The sequence below is a fragment of the Halichondria panicea genome, chromosome 13 (assembly GCF_963675165.1).
Source record: "Halichondria panicea chromosome 13, odHalPani1.1, whole genome shotgun sequence".
Taxonomy (NCBI): Eukaryota; Metazoa; Porifera; class Demospongiae; order Suberitida; family Halichondriidae; genus Halichondria; species Halichondria panicea.
The window spans coordinates 4,143,032-4,157,583 of NC_087389.1; the positions used below are offsets into that span (position 1 = coordinate 4,143,032).

The window sequence follows — 14,552 nt, forward strand, 5'->3', positions numbered from 1 at the left end:
ACAACGGATTATAATAATTATAATGCCACAAATCAAACATAATTATTATGCATGTAATTATGACCATAACTGGGTAAATAGATAATAATAGTATACCGTACAGATAGTTTTGGCATTATTCGAAAGTTTGGCATTATTCAGTTAATCACGGATAACTTTCCAGCTGGTGGATGACAGCTTGGACATATCCAAACTTGGCTCTCGAAAGGCAGCTCCTTCAAACCTACACAGGTGTAGTGATACCATCGCCAGCATGAGTCAGCCTCACACCCGACCCACATGCGTTTTCCCTTCTTCGTAAATTTCCCTCCACATTGCTGGCAGTGTTTCTCGTCTTCTGTATATATACAGTAGCACAAAATATTAATGGGCATGGTGACGTGTGCATGAATAAAATGTTGCTGTTGAGAAAACAAATTACTGTGTGCATGCATGTGTGCATGATTTTTACTTTCACGCTTGAAAGCAGAGGTACGTTTGCAAAAGCCATTTTTTAGATGCTGCTGTCTTGACCAAACCACATGATGGGTGGAGTTGGCTGAAAAAACGCTCTATGAAAAAACGCTCTATGAAAAATGCACCTCTCTACAAAATGCATCTCTCTACAAAATTCACCTCTCTAAAAAACGCATCTCTCTACAAAATTCACCTCTCTAAAAAACGCACCTCTGTACAAAACGTCTCTCTGAAAAATGTACCTCTCCAAAAATTGCACCACCTATTTTTTAAAACGCACCTCTAATAAAAAGCAGCACCAAAACGCACTAATGCACAGTGGCGTAGCCAGGATTTTGGGAAGGGCAGGGCTCAAATCAGTTGAGCAGGGCATCACTTTTGCTCAGCAGTCAGCATGCGAATTAGATGGCCCTGCCCACATTTCCATTCAATGACATCCGGCATTCTAGTAACTATACGCATGCAGTACAGTGCAGAATACATGGACAGATCACAGCTGAGTAGGAGTTGATAAAGCACAAAGGGGGGGGGGGCTCTAGCCCCTCAGCCCCCCCTCTGCCTACGCCACTGATGCATGCTGGTGTATAATCATGCATGCATCCTCACATAATTTATATGGACTATGCCGGAAAAGTTACCTGGTATTTTCTTGAGTTTGATGACCGAGTCAACCACTTCAATAGCTGTGATCTGTTGTTCTGCATGCATAATTTATAATAATGCATTCAAGTTCAACATTGACATACTATAATTATTATAGTCCGGTCACCCTATAATGTACATAATGTATGCATGTATGTACATGTATTATTATAATAATTATAGGGACAAGTACAGTGTCGCATGCAGTTTGGCCGCAATAGCAAGGTGGCTGCTTTAACAGCCTGCCACATGCCAATTAATTCGTGCCTAGCGAAACAAAAGGTATAATTATATAGAGAGGTGACCGTAATTCAAAGAGCTGAGAGTCTATACCGAATAGCGCAAAACACATTCTACAAAACGTCCACAAAATGGAACCTCCATTAAAAAATTATTGCTGTTATTTTGCACAATCGTGAAAACCTATAATTTATATAGATGCATGCATGTATAATTATAGCTGGTCCCGGCCGACCTATCTCACTTACCAGGGGAGACTTTTTGCTGCAATTCAAGCATTGGGGGATCCTGATGTGCCCCTTGAGTAATGGATGAAATGGAGGTCTTTTTATCTGCATCATGACGACTGCCCTCAAAATGTTTTTGTAGCTTTCTCGGTTTAATCTTGTGGCAGATTGGAGAAAATGATTGCTTGAGAGCAGCCACAGAATGTTTGTTAATTGGAGTGCTAGTAAAAACTCCTCTTGGTGTTGGCAGAGCTCTCTCTTTTCTCTTCTTTTGAGGATTAAGTAGTGAGGAATGCTCAATAACGTCGGACCGTGTAGTAAACTCAACTTCATCATTGTCCGATGTAATTGGTGTAATCTGTTGAGAGGTGTGTAATTCTGCCTCAGAACTTGAAGGTGATCCATTCAAAGAAAGTGAGAGGTGTGGTCTCGTGCATCGCTTCTTCTTGGGAGACCTACACAACTTGGCAGGAGAATACAATTTTTTCTTCAATGTAACTGCAGCTGTTTGCCTCACATTCCTGCTCTGGTGAGCCTCATGTGCAGGAGTTTGTTGAGAGGAGGATGCAGGAATTTGTTGAGAGGAGGATGCAGGAGTTTGTTTCAGTTCAGAGGAGGCTATATTATATATATAAATGATGACTGCCATAAATTAATTATTTTGAACATACGGCTTTTAGGGGCGGGGGGGATATTGCCTCATTAATTGAATAAAGAGTTATAGCATTTTCCTACATAACCCAATAATTAATTTACCTTTCTCTAGTTTTGCTACTGTGTCGTTGCTGAGAGACGATTTTTGTATCACAAAACTCCGCACGTACACGTTGTTGGGTGACTGTCTTCCTTTTATTCCCGTCTGCACGTAGGGAAGGTTCACTCCAGGTTTGAGGAATAGCTGTGGAACACTTGGTTTGATACTGCCCCTGAACAAATTCGTAAGAGCACTCTTAAATGAGGATGACAGGGACTTTCCCATAGATTCATTGTGCTTCCTCAACTGCCCAATGTTGATTGCAAACTGATGAGAGCTTATATTTCGTACGAAAGTCAACACCTGCATGCATGCAATGCATATACATATAAATTGCATATAATAATTAGTATAAAACTGTTTACAGTATACTCTTGCATGTTATATATAGTTGTTGTTAACTCACAGTGCTGGAAGGCTGCTGTGCAACTGATGAACACAGAACACGCTGGATGTCTTCTTTTGTTAAGTCTACTTGGGCCTCCATAGGTTCCAGCTGATACTTGGTAATGATTGGAACCATTGTGTTTTCGAAGTACTTCCATATCATTTCTTCAGCCTCAGGTTTCAGGACGTTTGCAACAGACAGTATCTGCATGTATTATTATTATTATAGCAAACCAACTATATACACTGTGTATTGTGGGGGTCTATATATATATACATGAATTATAAGCTTATATAATTATATACGCATTTTCACCTTGAAAGTTGCTCCAAGCAACCAAGAGTAAGAAACGAGAAGGCGATGACAGGTGTTATCTGGCATTAGATGCTCAACACGGGTAACAATGTGTTTGAAAAAGTTGTCTGCCTCTGGTGATTTGAAGAATTTCCCCATAGATATTACAACACCTACAGCTTTCCCAGCTTCCTTTGCCATGATTCGTTTCAACTTTCTGTCAGCATCAACATGTCTTGCTGCTTCAATATGTCCACTTTCCTCAAAAGGAACGAGAACAGCCCTAGTGATGTATCTATATAATTATAATTAAGACCTCGTATTATTATAGCCGAAATGTTTGAGGCACTTAAATGTCCTTTACCTATATATATATATATGAAAACTGGGAAAATCATAATACCTTGGATCCATGCTTGATAAAGCTTGCAGGCAGGTAGTATTCATTGATGTGAGAAACGTAGTTTTCGGGGCATCAAAAGAAGTAGTAGTGGCTCTGGTACCTCTATCAAAATGAAAGAGCAGCTTCTCCGATACTTCAGATGGATGAGACGGGTCATCAATAATCATGCCCAATGATGTGAGACTGCCAAACTTGATAGCTTTAACATCTGTGATAGATTTCACCTTGCTGACAGTATCCATTCCAACCAGGGATAAAGCTGCTTCAGCACTCCGTGTTTTGCCTAGCGAGACGTTCCCAACAGCAATAGCAGCTGGCACTTGAATTCCAATATCCTGCAGGAGAGAATAGTGGACTGCAAGGACTTCTGCTCCGATCATGAGAGTGGCTGCTGGAATGTTATGTTGGTACACATTCTCCAAAGCTTCCAACAATGAATGGAATTGTGATGGATCAAGAGATGCCGGGACAGTCGATGCCTCTTTTGAGGTAGGAAGACTATGTTTATGTAGTACACTGTCTGAAACGTAGTCCCCGAGCCAAATGAAGGGACTAGTTTTTGGATCTACTAGATCCCCATCGGCATTCATGTGCACTTGACCGTTGAACACCCAAAGTTCAGAATGTGGTTGCAGACCTACAATCGTTGCCACTTGCTTCGTGTAATGGTGTGGATCTTCAGACTCCGACTTGAGGCAATAGAAATCCTCCAGCTTTTTCATGAGGTAAGCCTCGAGCTGTATATATAATTATGAGCTAATATTAATTATATAGATTGATAGCTTAATCAATAGCTACCATATATATAGATAAAATCCCTCTAAAAAATCCTGCCAAATCATCAGCAAGACGTTACAATCTTATAACCTTTGTGGTAAGGATCGTGATGTATACATAACGCAATCTCATAATGTTATCGCAAAATCGCAAAAATTATCATGCATGCTTATATTTTAATATCGGGATTTGCATGCATGTGTGTAATATATAGTTATACTTACATTGTACATCAAGACACCTAAATATATATCTTTACCTGTGTGTTTGATGCATGAGTGGTGATTGAAGGATTGTGCACAGAAAATCTTAGTGAGTCAATGAGAGATCGTCTGCCACCTTTGGTCCAATCATTGGGAAAATATCCTTCTCTATAATAATTATTATAGTGTAATGATGAATATGCTCTATCTATAAATGTGGATGGTGACATCTATTATCAGTAACAACGTACCCGAGAGTAGTTCCATCACTGAAGGTGACTGTGCATATATATCCAGACAACGGTCCATCCTCATTCTGCACTTCATACGAAAGGTCAATCTTGAAGTTACTCAATGCCTTGAACGATGAGTCCTTGTACACACCAAATCTGTTATTTTTTTCAAAGATATCAATGAAATAGTCAACAGTTTGACTTTCACTGTCTGATTCAGAATCCATGGTGGGCCCTATATATCAAGAACTTGATGAAAATTAACTTGGCTTGCTAAACAGAGTAGACTTGCAGAGGGATTGGCTCGGATTTACAATGTCCTAATAGGTCTAAGTAAGTCTCTATATATATGCCTGCCACATGTTATGGAGGAGCTGCTACAGTGATCTCTATAGTGATTTCTAGCTGCCATGTGCACAAAGTGTAATAAACTTTCTGCACTGCACCCTGTCGACCTTGACTGTACTGTATGTAGAGTGATGATCCACTAGTCTGTGCATGTATAGATACACTATACATATTGATTCTGAAATGGCTGCCAGTAAGCGTCCCAGGTATGACCCAAGTGTTGCAGAAGCCACTGCTAAAGCGAAGGTGTCCCAGGCAAAACAAATGGAGAGTCTTACCACTGAGATTGTTCCAGCTATTGTCACTGCTGCCAAACAGTTACTCGGTAAAGGAAGTAAAGTGTCCACCGAAACGTTTCGGTTGGCACCTAAAGTTGCACAGATACTTCTTGTTGCTGACATCGGACTCCAGAAGTGCATGCAACTGATGTATGTTACGAAGAAGGTGCCTGTGAATGTGCCTAACAGGACTAAGGTTGTGTGTTCACTGATGGATCCTAACTACTGCATCCATGAAGACAGATGCAGAGTGTACATAGACATCATTGAAACTTGTGTGGATGCACCTGTGTTTGACAACACACATACTAGTGACAGCACTCTGAACCACATTCCCAGGTATGTTATAGGGATTGCGTGCATGCATGTTTATAATTAGCCCGTTCCCAGGCCGAGTTTTCATATCAAATTGGCATCGCACTACTATATAATTATGGCAATGAGTTGTTTCCACCGGTACAACTTTAATTTGCCGGTTTTAAATTTCCAAAATAATTATATTTAGTTATAATTATTGTATACTCATGTATGCATGCTGACCCAAATCCAAATATGTATGTGCAGGTTTCTCACTCCTCCCGTTAATAGCTGCATTAATGACAGCTGTCGTATAAGTGGGCATGCAGACTCACTCATAAGTCATCACGACTCAACAGTTGTCACCGTATATTCTCTATCTGGTCCTGAAATTGGTGTCAAGCATGCACTAAAATGTCGAAATTGCAACTACATATATCACTATTCAGCGTATGGTCGGAAAACAAGTATCGGTGAAAAGTTGTACAATCAACCTAGAGATTTGGTTGAGGTTTCGGATGTGATCTATTGCGAGAGGGAATTGTACGAACTTTTCTGCAGCTTGAGGTATATAAGTTATATAATTTATGTGTATATTATAAGAATAACCACACACAGCTTACATTGCTGGGTATCTTTTTCGGGATTCAGCGAATCATACACAGAATTCTCAATGAAATCGTGTAAGCAACAAATGTATATGCAAGCTTGGATGAAAAACAGAAAAGGTATATTTATACTATACTTTATAGTCTTGTCTGCTGCATGTATGATCTGCTGCCTGCTGTGTATTTTTATTACAAAATGCATATTATGATGTTTTCATATACTGCATGTTCATTGAATTTATATATAGGTTCACCTCATGAATTGACACGCAAAGCAGTGTCACAAATGTTCTACAATGGAGAGCTTGAGGATGAAGCAAGAAATGGGCACCTCCGTCCTGATGAAATGATAGTCCACTTGAACAGTGACAAGCTGGAATACATGCAATACATTGTCGAAAAGCAATGCAGCAGTATGTACCAGCATGTCCCTAGAAAAGGGTGCATTGAACGAGGTATGCATGCATAAGAAAATGTTGTTCAATTGACCAGTTGCATAATTATAACAGGTTGTGGCAAGTGTTGGTCCATTGATGGCAACTGGAAACTTTGTTTCCCTCACTGCATGTTTCCTGTCTTGTGTAAAGTTCCTAGTATGCCACTGCTGAACTTTCCAAGTGTATGCGTTAAGCAGCCCAGAGCAAACAGTGCTTTCTGCATTGAACATCACTCGAAAGCGGAATCGCTCAGCTATCCAACAGATGTGAGAGGCTTCCTTGGTTACTGTGGAGCGAAGAAATCAGCTGGTATATATATAGATTGAAGTCCTATATTATATATATATGCACGTGCTCTATTTATTATGCCCGGCATGCATGCAACTTGTATGTATTTATAGACTGTGCAGTGATTCTTCCCAATGAAAATCCGGTACTCACTGATGTCATGGATTCAGTGTCTGTTCAGCAAGAAAATGAGCACATACAGGAAACCATGGAAGTCATCTCTGCCGCTTGCACAGAGGAATCTGACAGTCTATTGAAATCTCAAGGTTTGTTATGTGCATGCATTGATATGCATGTATATATAATACTCTTATTAACTCCATATTTGCAGGAGTACAAGACTTTGCTCGAGAGTTCCCTTCTGTTGCTGTAAGCATCTCTAGTTGTGAAGAAGACAAGAGTGTGATTCAGTGCAGAAAAGATCTAGGGGAGCGAAAAAAGATTCAGCTGTGGAGTAGAGGACATGTATTTCTTGTGCGCCCCTGCGGACATATTGAGTTTTGGAGAACAATCTATCGGTAAGTTCATGCTGCATTGCATAATTATATAATTATACGCATGCTGTTGTGCTTGATGTTATAAATGCATGCAGGTCTGAATCACCCTCTCAAGTATTCTTGATTGTGATTGTCTGGCTCTATCAGACTCTGAAGGACGTACCTCCAGACAAATGGGGAGAGATTATACTTGCTTATGACAATATGTGCCAGCTTGATAGTCTCCGTGCAGCAAAACAACCCCTTGCACTGCCAAAACCATATGACCTAATGTGGCAGAAAATCACCAAGGTATATATAATATATATAATTATCATGACATAATTACATACATGCATGCATGCATGCAGGTTATTGATGATTTGCACATTAAAAATCATGTACGAACAGACTGTCAGACAACTTACCATCCTTCCAAGGTTCGAGAATTGAACCCTCTACTTAACCTCATGACAGCAGAGCAAACATTTGCTTGGATTTCCAGATACAAGCGTATTCTGTGTAGCATGAACAAACTTCATCATCAGTTTTTCTTACACAGAATTGTATACAGGAGAAACAGATATACTGAGTGGTGCATTGACACTGGTAGAAAGGTTCTTCTCCCTGTGAACGTTTCTAAGTAGATATAATAATTATTGCACACGGTAATTAATGCCGGATATAATAATAAATGCAAGCAGTGATAATTATTATTGATGATGTTGACACCACAGTAAAAAATGCGTGCATGCATGACTGAAAGGATGCATGCATGCATGCATGGTATAGCTATATATATACATATCTAATTATGTGTATGACTATAATTATATAAATGAGATATAATTATATAAATGAGATATAATTATATAGCATGCATGCATGCATGTATATTAAATAGCTATAATTATATATAATTATAATTATAGTCTCCACATGCATGCAGTCAGTATTATAGTTCAGAGGGTCCTCCACAGCTTCTATATACATGTACGTATATATATGCCGTCATGCATGCATGTTCTCTCGCAGCACAACCAACTCTCTGCAGTGCATGCATGCATGGGAAAGAAATTATTAACATAACTTGTAATTCAGTATAATGCAACATAATTATTATAATTATGCAACAGAACGTATACATACAGTGCAACATGCAGATGCAACAGATGCAACGGTGCAACAGATGCAACAGGTGCAATTAACGGTGCAACAGGTGCAACGGTGCAACAGATGCAACGGTGCTACAGATGCAACCGTGGAACAGATGCAACAGATGCAACAGATGCAACGGTGCAACAGATGCAACAGATGCAACAGATGCAACGATGCAACAGATGCAACGGTGCAACAGATGCAACGGTGCAACAGATACAGCAGGTGCAACGGTGCAACAGATGCAACAGATGCAACGGTGCAACAGGTGCAACGGTGCAACAGGTGCAACGGTGCAACAGATGCAACGGTGCTACAGATGCAACCGTGGAACAGATGCAACAGATGCAACAGATGCAACGGTGCAACAGATGCAACAGATGCAACAGATGCAACGATGCAACAGATGCAACGGTGCAACAGATGCAACGGTGCAACAGATGCAACGGTGAAACAGATGCAACGGTGCAACAGATGCAGCGGTGCAACAGATGCAACAGATGCAACGGTGCAACAGGTGCAACGGTGCAACAGATGCAACGGTGCTACAGATGCAACCGTGGAACAGATGCAACAGATGCAATGGTGCAACAGATGCAACAGATGCAACAGATGCAACGATGCAACGATGCAACAGATGCAACGGTGCAACAGATACAGCAGGTGCAACGGTGCAACAGATGCAACAGATGCAACAGATGCAACGGTGCAACAGATACAGCAGGTGCAACGGTGCAACAGATGCAACAGATGCAACGGTGCAACGGTGCAACAGATGCAACGGTGCAACAGATGCAACGGTGAAACAGATGCAACGGTGCAACAGATGCAGCGGTGCAACAGATGCAACAGATGCAACGGTGCAACAGATGCAACAGATGCAACGATGCAACAGATCTCACGTGCAACAGATGCAACGGTGCATGCAATGCAAGTGATCATGCGTGGACAGAGGAGGCGCGGTGCAGCTCAGGCAATTAGTAAACAATAATAATATTATCCGCCCACGTCGTATGTTTTTGCTGAGAGTAATCAAAGGCTAATTACTTGAGCTGCACCGCGCTTGTCGGACCTCCTCTGATGCGTGGGCTTAGGCTAAGTCTTAGCCTCGATTCCCGAACGGCTATACGCTCTAAGTAATCGAGGCTACTTAAGTACCTCGATTACCAGGCCGCACTAGCTAGTGGGATGGATAGCCTCGAATCCTTGATTATACAGCCACAGTAATGGCGATCCCATGCAACGTGCTACTGTTGCATTTATGTGCGTACATAATTCGTGTGCCCATATCACGCCATATCTACTGGCCATGCCAGTGAAGGAATTCTAGTGTAGCATTTAATACACTTGCACAATTCATTTCTTATTCTCTGAGGTGCACTGAAGTCTGCTATCTGAAGTCTGCTATCTGCTATCTGCTATCGATACGTGACAACGCTTTCAAAGCTCGCAGGATTCATATAGCCCTAGGTGAGTGCATACCAATGATATCTATGCATTGGTGCAATGTCGGACTGAAAGTATAGCTAGTTAGAGAGTGTCACTGTGTTTATGAGCTGTACCAGCTCTAAATCTAGCTATATAGATGATGGTGATGTGATATAGATATATATGTGATATCTAGCATGCATTGTTTATAATAAGTTTATCTATAAAATAATTATTAATTAAGGCTTAGCTTTGTTTCATTTTGCTTTGATTTTGTTAGCTCTCTGGTAACTATGGATAAGGTGTATAATTGATCCAACCAAGACTGCATGGGCACGGATTTTTTGATTTGATGTGCACAGCATGTGAAAACCTCTGTATAATAATATCTTTCCTGCAGAATGGGTACGTGTGTATCAACAGAGAATGTTGTGCACCCCTCTACTGAAAATGAAATCATCTCGAATATAGAAGCACCTGTGCTAGAAGAAGACTCGTTCTCATCTCGCCCACCTTCCCAGGTCTCTCGCATTTTTTGCACTCAGAATCGAGAATCCCTACTTCCGGCAGTAGATCACCTCGTTGTGGTCGATATAGAGAACCTCGATGAAGATCGACTTGATATTACGGAAGTACCTGTGATAGAACTAGACTCATCCTTTTGTCACCCACCTTCCCAGCACTCTCAGCAGCTTAGAGAACCTATAATTCCATCAGAAGATCACCTCGATACCGGACCTATACAAGATGATGTGAATCATTTAGAAGCAACTTGCCAGGAGACTGCACCCATGCTTGTATCTATCCACAAAGAAGAGAGAGATGAAATACAAGCAATTCTTTTGGAGTGGGAAAGTGAGGGACGACTTCGATCCATCATAAACTATACTCGACATGCCCTGTCAAGAGAAATTCTTGAGAGCCTCACCACATTAGCTAATTACCTAACGGAGAGCACTGCAAGTTATCTAGAAGATCTTGCAGATAAGAGTCCACACTACTCAGTACTTGCAAAAGCTTTTGCCATTTATGCTTGGATATGCTACGAAAGCATGCCTTTTGACACTGAGCTTTGGGAACAGTACCTTTATGAAAAAAAACTGTTCACCGTATCCGAATATTTTGAGGGGATGACAGCCAAAGATGCTTTTACTGCAAAAAAAGCCGTCTGTGTCGGGTATTCTGTTCTCTTTGCTGAATTGGCCACATTGGCTGGGATTAGAGCCGAGGTGATCACAGGGGAGATATCTCATGTTCCCAATCCAGCGCTATCTGCCGATGAAGCGAGAACCTCTACAGCTGTTTCTCATACTTGGAATGTGGTGAGTGAGAAACTACAATTAGTGTTAAAATATACAACTCTGGTAAAACTATTCAACATGTAATGTAAAATCTGTAGTCTAGAGTAGTCTAGGGGTGGGACAGCTTACTTAGAGAACAAATAGTTGGAGAGATGTCAGAGATTTGACCTAAGTTTACTACTGATAGAGAATGAGTGTATGTGAACCAGCATCATTGTGATCCTAAAAGCATTGGTACATAATTATGGTATATCAATTGCTGCATCACTCAGTACAATTGTACATGTACATGCAGGTACAGTCAACAAGGCTGGTGACACCCCATGCATGCACTACTAGCTAAATTATCAGTTGTCTGAATTTAATTATTAATTGATGTGTTGTTCATTTAATAGGTATGCATGCATATATTATATCCTCTGCATGATCTGCATGGTTAAAATGTACTATGGTTGTTTGTTAAGATGCAATTTTTCTTTGTGCAGTTCGATGTGGAAGGCGTCTGGGTCCCCGTCGACTGTACCTTTGGAGCAAACTATCGTGACAAATCGATGAAGTTCCAACCCAACTACACTCGGCACTTTTTTGCCGCCACCCCCTCCACTTTCATCCTCACCCATTGGCCAGATACGAAGGACTGGCAGCTGCTTGAAACCTCTGTCGAACGAGAAGCACTTGACCCGCTAGTTATTCTCCCCTCGTGTGCAGCTGGTAGAGGAACACGTCCTCTAACTTGGAAACGATCAATTGTCGTGAGCGAAGATCAGCACTCAACTGTCATCGAATTAACGGCCAAACCGTCACTGAGAATAGGAGCTAAGCTTCTCTACAAGCAAGGTGGTACCGTGTACGTTGTGATGGACAAGAAACACATCTTAATACAGCGAAACGAAGACGTAGTGTATATCCATGCAGCATTTCCTTGTAAGGGGGTATACTCACTTTTGATCACGATAAATCCAGCGAACACAGGAAAAGGTCAAGTTACACAAGTTTTCCTTTCCTACCACATAATGTGTATGAGCGAAACAAGTCGGGAGATCAGCTACCCCAAGGTGTATCCATTTCCTGCTTCAAAATACAACTTCCGATTTCTTTTCTGGAACCAGTCCCGCCCTGACTGTGTTTGTGAAAGTAATTTCGATCGGCTGAATTTGGCGTTCAAGGCAAACCGTGGAATGACCTTTTCACACTTTCTTATTCGTGGGAAAACTCGAGACTCAAGGCCACAAGATCACAGCGTTGTGTACAACTACAATACGATGGTTGTTACAGAAATAGACACTGCTGACGAGAAACTGAGTCTGCATATGCTCAAAGTAGTGTTCCCTATGAAAGGGTGGTGGACTATCTGCTTGCTTGGAACGACATTCAACCCAGACTTAGAAATTCAACGTGGCTACGTTACATTGATGAGTTATCATGTGTACGCTCATGAACAAGACTCAATTTCCACTTTTCCCCGCATCATCTCACCACAGGTGTCTGCATGCTGCTTCGATTTGATATCCAGTGTCTCTGAATCGATTGACATTCTATTTACAACCACAAAGCCATTGGTGGAATTCCAAGCGTACCTTATGGAAAAGAAGCCAAATGCTCCTGAGCTGGAATCTTACGTCCGGGTTGAGCTTGTCTCACTCGATGCAAACCAGTACAAGCTCATAGCCATGTTCCCAAAACCTGGCCATTGGTATGTTCATGTGTTTGGTCGTCCAGAGGAAGAATTTCTTCCAGAGGAAGTTGAGGAAGATTGTTCAGAAGCAGTTGAAGCAGATCGTCCAGAGGCAGTTGAGGAAAATCGCCCAGAGGCAGTTGAGGAAAATCGTCCAGAAGCAGTTGAGGAAGACCGTCCAGAAGAAGTTGAGGAAGATCGTCCAGAGGCAGTTGAGGAAGATCTTTCACAGGAAAATCCTCCAGATGAAGATGATCCAGATAAGCCCCGCAAAATCCCTGGAGACAACCCCCACTGTGGGTTGTTTTCTCTTCTTGTGAATGTTAAAACACCTATGCAAGGTGCTCTGTCAGTCATTCGCAGCTCCAATCAAGTCAGTTTTCAAAACAAAGAATACATCACTTTTCCTGATAACGGCAAGCCACTGAGGATTGACTTCGATTCCGATAAAGATGCACCTTTCCGGCACCGAGTTATTCCAGAAGATCGAGACGAAAATATATTGAAAGAATACGAAGGCCTGTCACTTTTGGAGCACTGTACATACCTCGCCCCTCTCAGGCCAGCAGAAGCATCTATTCCCCTCTCAATTGTGCGTCCGATTTTACGGTCACTCCGATCAGTAACCCAACAAGTGCTGCCCTACCATCAGCTCAAAGGCACCACCTCTACGTACCGTGTGTATGCTTCCTTTCCTTGGCCTGGGATTTGGAATGTGGCGGTTTTTGCTCCAACTCCTGGCAGTGCTGATTACTCATTGGCCTTTCACGTTACTGTGGAAGTAACCAAGCCATCGAGAGGAGTTTGCTATCCCTTCATCTATGAGGAATTTATTCAGCTTGGCATGCGCATACCGATAGAATCTATCTGCTACAATCCCATCTCCACTGAATCAGCAGATTTTGAACTCCCTTTCAATGCCCCAGATGATATTCAATTTACCTGGAATATTGAAGTTGCCGGTAGTGATAACTGCTATAAGAAACAAGGCTTTGTCCATCAGCTTGGAAACAGATCTTCAAGCCACATCTTTCGACTGTCGTTTTCAACCCCTGGCATCTGGAGAGCAGTACTCTTTGCCAAAAAGTTTACTACACCTGAGGAAGACATCTACAAACATATCCTCGAGATCTCTCTTTTGGTCAACACGGTTGACAGAGATGTAGCTTTTCCTGAGATCTTCCCAGCCTTCAAGAAGTACGGCTTAAGTATTGCAAGAGTGGATCTTCCTTTTCTCTCTCGTGTACAAGATACTCCCATTACAGTCGTACTTCCGCTGTATTGTCAGGATTATGTGAAATTTTTTCATCGATTCGATTGTGCTGAAAAGACCGAAGAAAAAAAGATGTTGCTGCCGCAGACTCAGATGTTACAGTATCCAGATCTAGAATCTGCACGTTATGAAATTCGTATTGAGATCGCTGAACCTGGAACATACAAGATACAGCTCGGGGCACAATGGATGGACTGTGAAGAAAACGACTACGAACCTGTGCTCACGCATGTCATTACCTGCACCACTGAGAACTGAGAACTGAGAACTGGACGCTATTAATTTAAGTGTATGTTTAATTGTAGATCTTGATAGTTAATTTTTTGCACTGTTGTACAATTCAAATTACTTACAACGCAAATTTAATA

The 14,552-nt window shown here is 41.5% G+C and overlaps 3 protein-coding genes across 3 annotated transcripts; 2 read left to right on the forward strand and 1 right to left on the reverse strand.

Annotated features, from left to right (window-relative positions):
- Window positions 1-137: 137 nt before the first annotated feature.
- LOC135347146 (uncharacterized) lies at window positions 138-4,890 on the reverse strand. The gene is made up of 9 exons (XM_064545037.1): window positions 4,636-4,890; window positions 4,441-4,552; window positions 3,405-4,141; window positions 3,023-3,296; window positions 2,726-2,911; window positions 2,322-2,622; window positions 1,587-2,183; window positions 1,095-1,154; window positions 138-337 (listed from the first exon to the last, which is right to left on the reverse strand). Exons 1-9 carry the CDS (start codon window positions 4,842-4,844, stop codon window positions 138-140), a joined length of 2,676 nt encoding a protein of 891 aa, XP_064401107.1. The 5' UTR covers window positions 4,845-4,890.
- Window positions 4,891-5,115: 225 nt separating this feature from the next.
- LOC135347147 (uncharacterized) lies at window positions 5,116-8,073 on the forward strand. Its single transcript, XM_064545038.1, has 9 exons — window positions 5,116-5,582; window positions 5,808-6,107; window positions 6,159-6,268; window positions 6,397-6,603; window positions 6,658-6,894; window positions 6,987-7,139; window positions 7,205-7,391; window positions 7,466-7,661; window positions 7,721-8,073. Exons 1-9 carry the CDS (start codon window positions 5,116-5,118, stop codon window positions 7,994-7,996), a joined length of 2,133 nt encoding a protein of 710 aa, XP_064401108.1. The 3' UTR covers window positions 7,997-8,073.
- Window positions 8,074-9,590: 1,517 nt separating this feature from the next.
- Window positions 9,591-14,551, forward strand: LOC135347148 (uncharacterized). The gene is made up of 3 exons (XM_064545039.1): window positions 9,591-9,977; window positions 10,336-11,257; window positions 11,722-14,551. Exons 2-3 carry the CDS (start codon window positions 10,337-10,339, stop codon window positions 14,440-14,442), a joined length of 3,642 nt encoding a protein of 1,213 aa, XP_064401109.1. The 5' UTR covers window positions 9,591-9,977; window position 10,336; the 3' UTR covers window positions 14,443-14,551.
- Window position 14,552: the final 1 nt, after the last annotated feature.

Excerpts from the sequence above, each read along its gene's own strand:
- LOC135347146 (XM_064545037.1), bottom strand. The coding sequence starts at position 4,844 with ATGGATTCTGAATCAGACAGTGAAAGTCAAACTGTTGACTATTTCATT. Across the intron at positions 4,553-4,635 it reads AGTGATGGAACTACTCTCGG|AGAAGGATATTTTCCCAATG; the intron begins GTACGTTGTTAC and ends TAATTATTATAG. Across the intron at positions 3,297-3,404 it reads TTATCAAGCATGGATCCAAG|ATACATCACTAGGGCTGTTC; the intron begins GTATTATGATTT and ends ATAATTATATAG.
- LOC135347147 (XM_064545038.1), top strand. The coding sequence starts at position 5,116 with ATGTATAGATACACTATACATATTGATTCTGAAATGGCTGCCAGTAAG. Across the intron at positions 6,108-6,158 it reads GAACTTTTCTGCAGCTTGAG|CTTACATTGCTGGGTATCTT; the intron begins GTATATAAGTTA and ends AACCACACACAG. Across the intron at positions 6,604-6,657 it reads AAAAGGGTGCATTGAACGAG|GTTGTGGCAAGTGTTGGTCC; the intron begins GTATGCATGCAT and ends TAATTATAACAG.
- LOC135347148 (XM_064545039.1), top strand. The coding sequence starts at position 10,337 with ATGGGTACGTGTGTATCAACAGAGAATGTTGTGCACCCCTCTACTGAA. Across the intron at positions 11,258-11,721 it reads TTTCTCATACTTGGAATGTG|TTCGATGTGGAAGGCGTCTG; the intron begins GTGAGTGAGAAA and ends TTCTTTGTGCAG.